The sequence below is a fragment of the Triticum aestivum genome, chromosome 5B, assembly GCF_018294505.1.
Source record: "Triticum aestivum cultivar Chinese Spring chromosome 5B, IWGSC CS RefSeq v2.1, whole genome shotgun sequence".
NCBI classification, from domain to species: domain Eukaryota; kingdom Viridiplantae; phylum Streptophyta; class Magnoliopsida; order Poales; family Poaceae; genus Triticum; species Triticum aestivum.
This window is the reverse complement of record NC_057807.1, coordinates 209,975,579-209,986,709: the sequence shown is the minus strand read 5'-3', so window position 1 is coordinate 209,986,709 and position 11,131 is coordinate 209,975,579. Positions and strand designations below refer to the sequence as shown.

Genomic DNA, 11,131 nt, shown 5'->3' with positions numbered 1-11,131 from the left:
CATTCAACGGTGCAAGTTATCCCATGACTAGCCTTATTATAGTATAAGCGTGTCCTTCCCCGAAAAAATAAATAAAAAATCAAACATGCCCTGATTGATTTTCTTTCTTAAAAAATCAAGCTCGTCCATACGAGTGGATTGGATTTCTCCGTGTATCCCGGCTGTTCGCTCTGTCGCGTACTCGTTAAGATTTGTCTCTCATCCACCACCACCAGGCCGCACGCATGTGGACCGGCCTGGCAGTAAAACCAGCAGACTCCTGCGGTCCGTCTGCTCCCCAAGCACCCCACCGTCCATCCGCCTGCTCCACCGGTGGCTTGGATTGCCACGTCCAGCCTTTTATGAGATAGAGGGCATATCTGAAATATCCACAGAGCTGGCGGGGCTGGCTGCTCGCCACGGGCGGGGCGTGGATTCAAAATTGGGTCGAAGCGGCTGGATTGGGTCGAGATGGCGACACAATGGGTCATGATTCACGCGTCGCCGAATTAATAAGGCGTAGTGGGTGCTGCGTACAACATTTACATCCAGACTAGTAAGTTTGTACGTGCAACGCACGTCTCAAATAGCATCAAATAATTGTCAAATTTTACATGTTTTTCATCACTATTAAAGTTTTAGAACCAATAATGGAGTTTGTTGGGGTGGAAGAAAACTAAATCACATGGACAAACTAAAGCAATCATCATTATCTTTGTCAAGTTCTCGCTCTCGGTAGTCCAATAACTAATCCAAAGTAGACTACTTACTTTATAGGGCATGTAAAAAATGCTAATCTTCATTGCGAAGAAAACATTAATGTTCAAATATACAAAATCTACCGAATAACAAGATACATCAGTTGCATGTCATTGTTTCACTCTGACAAAGCACGTAAAGTAGATGAAGGCTTTAGAAGTTCTTGTGTTCCTCCGTATATTTCAGCAGCATCTGTACTGAATGTTGATTCCAAACAAAAAGACGAAAAAGAGAAAAGGTACAGTAATTCAAGTTACCCCACACAACTCCATGTGTCAATCATTTTTTTTCATGTGTATGGTGATGAACTTCCATAAAACAAAACAATAAAGAGGAAGACTATCAATCAATAATCAATTAAAAACAGTGACAAAATAGCAGGGTATAACCTGAGCTTTCCTTGGTTATTTCCTACAGCTAGGTGAAAGCAATGTACTCCCTACGTTCCAAAATAGATGACTCAACTTTATATTAACTTTGTACTAAAGTTAGTACAAAGTTGAGTCATCTATTTTGGAACGGAGGGAGTAATAGGGATATGGTTCAGTGTTAATGCCTTTTCTTGGCGGACGACCTGTGTCAGTACCAGCCTGAGGGCTTCCACGACAATGCTGGTTACTCGGTATAACATGCATATTACATTAAAATGAATCGTGCCATGTGATGAAAATACAACACCAACACTATCCCACACTGTCTTTGAGAAAAGATCTCGTCTAATTTGTCAGTACCACATTGAACAACCATTATAAATGTTCCCACATGCACATGCAATTTAATTTAACTCAATCAGTACAATATTAGAAAGGAGGTGTGCAATAGCTTACCCAAAGCCTTGAGCATTTGAATGAAGGCAACTGAAATTGCATTTCCAAACCTGTAAATAGACATACGAGCGGCCCCCCGCGTCGCCCCCGCTCGGGCGACTCGGGCGGGATCTCGATCCCTAGCCGCCGGGGGTCTTCTCCCCTTCCTTCCTCCCCTCCCTCCGCCGCCGCCGAAGGACGCCGTCGGCGATGGCCCGGGGCTGACGGCGGTGGCGGGGGTCCTCCCTCTTGCCTGCGCCGTGGGGGTGGTGCGGCGCCCCGCGGCATGGGTAGCGCGGTCGATCTGGCTGCGCGGCGGCTGCCTAAGGGCCGATCTGGCGTGGCGGCACGGCGGGCCTGCCTTCCGGCGGCGGCGCGGCGGCTGCCTTGGCCAAGGGCGGCGATGGTGGGGTGCAGCAGCCGGCTCTGCCTCGGGCTGCGTGGCGGCGTTCGGCGGCGGCGGCCGGGTCTGCGGCGACACACCATCTGACCTCGGATCGGCGGTGGCGGCATGGAGGGCCTGGTGGTTGGGTCGGCACCATGCGAGTTGTGCCCTCCGGACAGATCTGATCTGGCCGGTGCGGCCTGCTCGTTGTGCGGCGGCTCAGATCGGCGGCGACCTGTGCACACATTACGTGATGGAGGTACTTCGAGCGGATCCGGGTGAAAACCTTGTGCTCGGCTTGATGCCATGGTCGGCGTTGGTGGCACCCTGTTGTGTCATTACCTTTTTGAAGGCATCGCCGTGGAGAAGCTCTAGACCTCTATCTGCTACCTCCGGGGGAAACCCTAGATCAGTTGATCGGATGACGGCGGCGCGTTGGTGTCGTTTCCTCCTTGGGGGCGTCATTTTTGGAGGCGTACACGGGATCGAGGGACCAGCGGGCGCCTTTTTGGTGAAGCGGTGCTTCATCCTTCACATTGATGACGGTGGATCTCGGCGGCGTGGTGCAGTGGAGACTCGGCGCCCGATGCGCGGTGATGGACTCACGCAGGTGGAGGCAGTTGTCTGGCATCAAGGTGGCATCGATGACGGAGTGACCTGACAAGGTAGAAGCCTCAATATCTGCTCTGAAGACGGACATGTGGAAGATGGCGGCGACGACACATGTGAGTGCGTCAGACCAGTTTATGCCCCAGACCCGGTATGTGGCTCGGCTGGGGCTTCTGGCTTTTGATGATAGGATTAGGTGAGTAGTCTGGGTATGTGGCCTAGATAGCACCCCTGCATCATTTGGATAGGAGTAGTGGCATATGTTGCCAAGATGGCGGATTCAGGCATATTGTTGTAATACTTTGTAAGGTCCTCGAGAATAATCAATAAAGTGGCCGTATGCATCTCCCAGTTGCAGAGGCCGGGGGTCATCCTCCTTTTCTAAAAAAATAGACAAAAAAGTCAAAAAGTATTCTGGGCGCCACTTCTCTGAAATTTCCCCTTTTCATTCAGCTAACCATGACATATTTGTCTGAACTTGAGGTTTGCAAGTAGAAATAAAGTGCATGCTGGATTTAACCTTTGTGGAGGCCTATCCCGCGGGTGAGCGAGGAGGCATGGCGCCTAGTCAGCGGCGGATGTGTGCACGGTGCCAAGGGTGCTTGCTGGGCAGGCCGAGGGATGGTGCGTGCAAGGACGACGATGATGGTAGTTGGGAGATGACGAAAGAGCGGGACGGCGGCAGGCCGCGCACTCCGCAGCACCCAGATCCGTTCCGGACATCGCACGTCCCAAAATCACGGAACAGTCTCTGCTGGACGACTTGGTGAATAGTTTGCGCGGTTTATTTTCGCTGGTTTTTTTCGTCATCCTCCCACCTCTAATTTTTTTTCGTCATCCTCCTCCCGCGAAAAAAACCCGTGCCAAAAAAAACCCTACGATCGATGCCTCGTGCCCACAACAGATCGTTCTCCGCCGCCACGCCCGCAGTCCCGCACGACCTTGCCTCCTCGATCCCACCTCGACATCCACCTCGCCGCCACCTCTTGCTGCGCCCCGCCGTGCGCCGCCCACCGCCACCGTGCCTGCGCCGCCGTCCCCCGTATAGACTCCGTTGTCCGAACCCCGCCGCCGCCGCGCCTGCGCCGTCGTCCCCATTATCCACTCCGCTGTCCGAATCACGCCGCCACGCCCATGACTATGAGATTATGCAACTCCCATTTACCGGAGGAACACTTTGTGTGCTACCAAACGTCACAACGTAACTGGGTGATTATAAAGGAGCTCTACAGGTGTCTCCAAAGGTACATATTGAGTTGGCGTATTTCGAGATTAGGATTTGTCACTCCGATTGTCGGAGAGGTATCTCTGGGCCCTCTCGGTAATGCACATCACTATAAGCCTTGCAAGCAATATGACCAATGAGTTGGTTACGGGATGATGCATTACGTAACGAGTAAAGAGATTTGCCGGTAACGAGATTGAACTAGGTATTGAGATACCGACGATCGAATCTCGGGCAAGTAACATACCGATGACAAAAGGAACAACGTATGTTGTTATGCGGTTTGACCGATAAAGATCTTCGTAGAATATGTAGGAGCCAATATGAGCATCTAGGTTTTGCTATTGGTTATTGACCGGAAACGTGTCTCGGTCATGTCTACATAGTTCTCGAACCCGTAGGGTCCGCACGCTTAAGGTTTCGATGACAGTTATATTATGAGTTTATGAGTTTTGATGTACCGAAGGAGTTTGGAGTCCCGGATGAGATCGGGGACATGACGAGGAGTCTCGAAATGGTCGAGACGTAAAGATTGATATATTGGACGACTATATTCGGACTTCAGAAAGGTTCCGAGTGATTCGGGTATTTTTCGGAGTACCAGAGAGTTACGGGAATTCGCCGGGGAGTATATGGGCCTTATTGGGCCATACGGGAATAGAGGAGAGAGGCCAAAAGGAAGGAGGCCTGCGCCCCCCCTCTGGTCCGAATTGGACAAGGGGTGCCGCCCCCTTTTCCTTTTCCCTCTCCTCCTCTTTCCTTCTCTCCTACTCCAACAAGGAAAGGAGGTGAGTATGACTCCCCCCTTGGTGCGCCCTCCTCTTGGCCGGCCGCCTCCCCCTCTTGCTCCTTTATATACGGCGACAGGGGGGCACCTCTAGACACACAAGTTGATCTTCGTGATCGTTCCTTAGCCGTGTGCGGTGCCCCCCTCCACCATATTCCACCTCGGTCATATCGTAGCAGTGCTTAGGCGAAGCCCTGCGTCGGTAGAACATCATCATCGTCACCACGCCGTCGTGCTGATGGAACTCATCCCCGACACCCTGCTGGATCGGAGTCCGGGGATCGTCATCGAGTTGAACGTGTGCTGAACTCGGAGGTGCCATACGTTCGGTACTTGGATCGGTCGGACCGTGAAGACATACGACTACATCAACCGCGTTGTTCTAACGCTTCCGCTTTCGGTCTACGAGGGTACGTGGACAACACTCTCCTCTCTCGTTGCTATGCATCACCATGATCTTGCATGTGCGTAGGAATTTTTTTGAAATTACTACGTTCCCCAACACGGCCATGATGAAGGGCGCCGCTCGGCTATGGAGACTGGTTCTTGAGGTGCATCTGGTGGACTCCAAGGGCCTCTTCGGCAGCGATTTCCTAGGTGAGTGCCCCCCTCGAATTTGCAACAAGGAACTGGTGGTGGTGGTGGTGGTATCTTCTTGGTTTCCCTCGATTTTGTGCTCGCTTGTGTTCTTGTGTTCGGTTCAGAATTGGAGATTCATCTTCGTGTTAACCTGTATGTATGTGCGTGCAGGGAAGATAGACCCGTATGTGATCGTGCAGTACCGGAGCCAGGAGCGCAAGAGCAGCACCTCCCGAGGTCGGTGCCTCCGCAGCACCTCCCGAGGTCGGTGCCTCCGCAGCTTCTAGTTTTGTTTTCCTCTTCATGGTTTTCGCTGCTGCAAATGATGATGATACTCCTGGTTGGATGTTGGAACGGAGCAACGAACGGCCGTTGACTCTGGCAAAATAGATCCAGGAGCCGTGCATGCCCTGCGAGGCTGTGGCTCACCGTGTGCTGTAAAATGATGCAGATGAGGGGAGGAACCCGAGCTGGAATGAGGTGTTCCGGTTCCAGATCAACTCCTCCGCCGCCAACGGGCAGCACAAGCTCTTCCTCCGGATCATGGACCACGACAACTTCTCCAGCGACGACTTCCTCGGCCAGGCAACGTGAGTGCTGCTCCTACTTTTGGGTGTAGGATTGATTTTCAAGAAAACAATTGGAGGATTTTTTTTTTCTCTTTCTGTGGTGACTTTTCTGGATCATAAGATTAGAATTGTCAAATTCGTATGTGGAATAATGCAATACTATGCACCCCATCATGAGCTCATACATATAAATATTTTGTTTGCGGGGGATACCTATAATATTTTCATTTCAACAAGTCAAATGGAGTCTCTTTCTATCCCTTTCTACTCTGTTTCTCTTCGTTCCTCTGCTTTTCAGTGTATTTCTAATGAACCATCCAAAGGTACCACTTCACACAAAAAAAATCATGTTTTTTTGGAGATCTGACACAATGACATACTCCTACTACGTGATATTTTGTTCTGTATTCTTCTTACTCGCATGCTTTATTTACAATTCATGCTATATAGCTAAAGCAGCCTTAACAAGTCAAAAGAAGAAAGAAAATTGCTGACATTTTGTTGTGTGATGCAGGATCAATGTGTCTGATCTGATCACCCTTGGCATGGAGAGCGGCTCGTCGCAGCAGAACCCGGCCACCGGCCACCGCCCGGAAGCTGGTGTCGTGGTCGAGCTGGGCGGAGTGGTGCTTCGTCTGCGACGCCATCTTCTCCCCATACCCCGACCCTGGCGCTGCTCTTCGCAGGGTAGGTATGCTCTTCCTGAAGCGCCCCCCCCCCCCCCCCCCGCCCCAAAAAAAAGTATTAGGTGAATGGTGAGAAATCTCTGACTGTTTCATTGGTGCAGACCGCGGCGTGTCGGAGAAGGGGCTGCCTCCCGATCCCCGTGGAGGTCACTGCGGCCCTCTTCGAGATAAGGCTGCGGGATCCCTTCTTCCGGTACGTTGTTTGGATGCACAGTTCCAACCTTTTTCTATTGCGCGTGGATTGATTTGGGACGAAGTTATATATGTGATAGAAAATTTTCCTCTAGGACTGGAGTGGCTTCAGATGATAAGCTGGAGTTGGACGAGATGCTCGCCTTGCTGTACAGTATGGCAATCATCATGTGAGGAAAATCCTGGTGCTACTTTCGCCTGATGTGTGGAAATTGAATAGTACTGTTGATTTACTTAGGGAAAATGGGCCAGTGGTTCTATCACGGTGCCAAAGGCATAAGCACCGCCTTTTATAAGTGTTAGAAATTTATGGTTTTTGGTCTACCCCATATTTATCTGCGCTTATCCGTGGTGCCGCTCACAATTCACATCTCTGAGGCTAGGGGGTAGGGACCTTCTTATACTGTCTTTCCTGACCGACGGACTGACTCGCCGGGTCCCCGCTCCTCGGGGCCAGCCCCTCCTCCGTGCCGGATCGCGCATCGGCTTGGAGGCCCCTCGGGCTGCCGCTAGTGCGGGAGTCCTGTGTGGCCGTGCGGGCTGGGGACCGAGCGGCGGGGCCCGTGTGCGTTCCTGGCGAGGGCTTGCTGGGGCTGGCCGGGATCTGAGGTTGGTTGATATGTTCATGTAAAGAGTGACACTCCCTCCTTTTCCTTTTTATCCTCATCCCAGTTCACGTGCAGGGACTAGATTGCTGGCTAGATCTTCCTAACTCAACCACTTGATATTAAACTCTGTACGTGTATAGCTAGATTGCTTGTTAGATCTTGCTTTATAACTTATTCATTGCCTGCCATACAAAGGTTCCGGTTTTGAATTTTGTTTCAGATTTTAATTTTTGTTCTAGCTCTTTTTTGTACAGACAATGTGTATGCCGTTTAAACAATGATTATGACATTGCGAGGCTTGGTATAGATTGTATTTATTATTTATTTATTTCCAGTTTTGGTTAAGAGTTGTTACTTGATACACCTACGTGCTCTTCAATTGCAGGTCCATGATGCAGTTCTACCTCTCTACGTGCTTTTATAATCATGTGTTTGTTTTAATTTGATTTTCTCATATATACATTGTAGGTGTTCCTATTTATGTTTCTTGCTGTCACAAAAACGCTATCTTTGTTGTGGCCAAATAATAAGGAGAGACAAACATTGCCGCTACATTATGTGCTTATTCCATCATATGTAAATATTAAATTAATACGCGATCATCCCTCACAGTAAGTGACACCTTTTATTTCGTATATCAGATGGATAATGCACAATCATCTCTCGCTGTACGTGAGGACCATCAAAAGGTTTGCTAAAGTTTAAAAAGTGCCTAATTGATAGGTCATGTCAGCATTGGGCGTGCATCTCTAGAACAGAAGGAGTGGAATAGAAGGCATCAGGTATGTGGTTACGGCTTGCTGTGTTCGCCGGGCTCTCTCGAACATGAAGAAGATGTGCTACCATGAATTCCACATCTTGCCGCTTGTTGTTTAATGGTATTCACTTTGATCTGTATGAATACTTGATTAGTTCATTTTCATTTATAGCATTGTAGATGTTCGCCTCTGCTACTCGATTTCCATAATGGAACATCCAGTTTAGGTGGGCCAAACAGCCGGTAAGCTTAAGAATTGGTGGTAAGCTCTTGCAAGAACTTGCAAGCTTCTTGTGTTAAATTTCATTTATGTGCCTGTATTTGTTCTTGAATCCTTGTTCTTTTTGTGTACTTTATACGGAGGTTGCAGTAACTCACAACACTACAGTTTTCTTTCCCTGTACTTTGTAACATATAGCTGTACATAGTTACTGTTATTTGCGTTTTGATTAAAATGAGAACATAATTCTTATTATCTACAATGTCCGTATAGTGTATCTCTTCTAGATGGAAAGGTGTGCGGAAGGGATTTGTACCAATTGACCGGGTAGCAATTGAACAGGAAGACGCTTAGTAAGGTAATCTATTGCTAACTACAGCTGGAATGCAAAATTTTATGCTGTAGATTAATATAAGTTGTTTTGTGTTACTAGGATAAAATAGTAGAAGAGCACTAGAGGATGCTTCAAGGAATTGTAAAGCGGGATGAGAAGTGTCACAAAAGAATCAATTCTGCTGGTATCGATTACGAGTGTCCAGCCCCTGTAAGTAACACTTGATGTTGTTCATTGATTTAATAAATTGATCTTACTTCATCAGATTTGAATTAGCTCAGCAATTTGCCACATAATTGTAATTGTATTAAGAAAATTTCAACTTTTTGTTGACCTGGAGCAAAATGCATGCAATTGTAGTGCCCTAGAGCCAAATTTGCATGTGTTACTGTGTAGGTCCTTGATATTTATAGTACTGGTTGTTTATTCTTATCTACATTTGCTTAATGAAATAATTTATGTATTGGCACCAAGGTTTGTCCCAGACTTTGCTTAACCATATTTTGAGTTGTGCTTCAATTGTTTTTCGTTTCATGCCGTATGTGGCAGTTACTCTCTGGAGATAAGTTGTACCGAATAAACAGTTCATAATTGATCACTACATTAGCTCCATGTAATCTCATGTACAAATGCAGCTCCATGACCCGCTTGAAAGAGAGGAGAAGGGTTGCCTCCCGTCCGTCTCATCCCATCCCCTTGTGTCATCCATGAAAGAGAGGAGGGAGAGCAGAAATGAGCATGGTGGCAATGCGCCGATGCTGGCCGGTTGAGGCATGCTCGACGTGTCAGTCAAGGGGTCCCTGCATTTGTGATCTATGATGGTCGGCTCGCTGTGGCAGTCGGCCATGGAATAGTTGTGAGGGAGAGCACCCCTTTAGCGCCTCTCCGCATAGTTCTTCCTTCCCCTACCGCCGGTCAACAGTTCGATATCCTTGTCCAAGGCCGGCGTGTACAGTTTCAGCCTCGTTCCCATGGATGGCAAAGTATGTCTTGTCATGATGCGCATGTACACACATAGGCATACCAAAATCGTTATTGATTTATCCATACAGTTTCATGTCCAGATTGACATTTATTTGGGGGAAGTGCTATTGATTTATTTTATTCAGCGCCACGAGTGTTCAGTGTTGATTTTGTGGGCAGGCGTTTTAGTGAGCTAGCAAGGAGCGTAGTGGATCTGTCATCATTTTGTTTAATATGGTTGAAAGATGTTGAACGTTGGCTCTATACTCAAGTCTGATATGTCTTGTATTTATTCTATAGTCAAGTACAGTAGTTTCGGATTCTTTTATAAGTGCTTCATGATTTTACCCTGTGTGCAGAAATCTTCTAAGTTGCCGCTGAAGGGAGAAGACATGGGGTCGAAAAAATGTTAAGATTGACTTGATGTGTGGTAAGGAAAAGACAGTCGAAAAGTTTTTGATGCTTGAGCATTCACTACTCAGTTATTCTTTTAGGTACGCATAATCTTCCAAGTTATAATCAATTCCTTTTATTTGGGCACGCATAATGACCATTCCTCGGCATCAAGTTCTTCTGGTTAGTAATTAATACTCCCTTCCCATATGGATTTTCATGATGGTTGTTCATTTTTTGGGATAGCTTACCAGGCTTATGCCTTGAAAACTGAGCTACCTCCATGATTATGCTTCTGGTCTTAGTAGAATTGTTGTTTCGCCAAAATTCAGATGCGAAGAGGAGTTCCTGATACTAGATGAACATACCAGCCTACTTGCCTACAACCAAGGTAGAATTATCAGCGGAGACACCACAGTCAGAGCTGGTGACTGAAGAAAGCCTGCAGATAGCTACCATCAATGTCTTTTTTTAGCCAAGATCTTGCACGTGACCGTTGTTTTCGAAGCCTTATCTGCAGTTGAGAATATAAGGCGAGAAGACGCAGGTGCACGATACATTGGATACTACAAAGTAGACACGGTTCTACAAACGACATGGCAGAATATCTATACCATAGTTGAAGCAAAGCACCCTATATCCATGAAAATAAATAGTATATGGATTCCGACGTCAAGGAAGAAAATGAGACAATAACATTTGATGAATATTCAAGTTCTTGGTAGAAAGTAGGAGTGCTTATGAGGGGTGTTGCTATAAGGGGATGGCGGTAATCAGAAGAAATTTGCAATTTGGTGAAATAACTACCTCGTAGAAGAGTTAATTGGTTTTGATGTAGGAAAAATCTGCAGGCTGGTTAAGCTTTGATGTATAAATAGTAGCACTTCGCTTTGTGTAAAAAAAGTTCTTGCTAAGGTTATTCAATGGGCTAAGTTTTCTAAACAGTGTTGACTTGATATTACAGTACTAAAATCTCGAGAATCCTTTGGACCAAGGCAAGTAGTGTTTGTAATGACTTGGTTTATGATAGTCATTGCCATCAAATATTTTAAACTTGCAGATATTCCCATTTATATCATGACATCCACAATAACTGAACTATCCTGCTTACAATGCTTCACACAAATAGATACAAAAATTATAAGTTTTCTTATCAGAAACAGAAAAATTACACCACCATATGTGTGGAGTGTGTTGTAGTGCTCCACAAAAATATTTTGCCATGGCTCCTGAAATTTTTTAAGGATAGAGCAAATTGCCCACAAAAATTTCCATGAAAT

At 47.0% G+C, this 11,131-nt stretch overlaps 1 protein-coding gene across 11 annotated transcripts; it reads left to right on the top strand.

Moving 5' to 3' along the window:
- Nucleotides 1-4,973: 4,973 nt before the first annotated feature.
- LOC123111029 (uncharacterized) lies at nucleotides 4,974-10,775 on the top strand. Of its 11 annotated transcripts, none has more exons than XM_044531704.1 (11): nucleotides 4,974-5,147; nucleotides 5,301-5,393; nucleotides 5,581-5,719; nucleotides 6,213-6,385; nucleotides 6,486-6,577; nucleotides 6,672-6,746; nucleotides 7,826-7,966; nucleotides 8,114-8,519; nucleotides 8,595-8,705; nucleotides 9,818-10,034; nucleotides 10,184-10,775. In XM_044531704.1, the coding sequence occupies exons 1-6, from the start codon at nucleotides 5,003-5,005 to the stop codon at nucleotides 6,690-6,692; spliced, it is 663 nt and encodes a 220-aa protein (XP_044387639.1). In that variant the 5' UTR covers nucleotides 4,974-5,002; the 3' UTR covers nucleotides 6,693-6,746; nucleotides 7,826-7,966; nucleotides 8,114-8,519; nucleotides 8,595-8,705; nucleotides 9,818-10,034; nucleotides 10,184-10,775. The 11 variants fall into 11 exon arrangements, with proteins under 11 accessions (XP_044387639.1, XP_044387635.1, XP_044387633.1 ...); XM_044531700.1 differs by adding an exon at nucleotides 7,653-7,795 and having other exon boundaries at nucleotides 7,908-8,519; XM_044531698.1 differs by adding an exon at nucleotides 7,570-7,795 and having other exon boundaries at nucleotides 7,908-8,519.
- The last annotated feature ends 356 nt before the right edge of the window (nucleotides 10,776-11,131 follow it).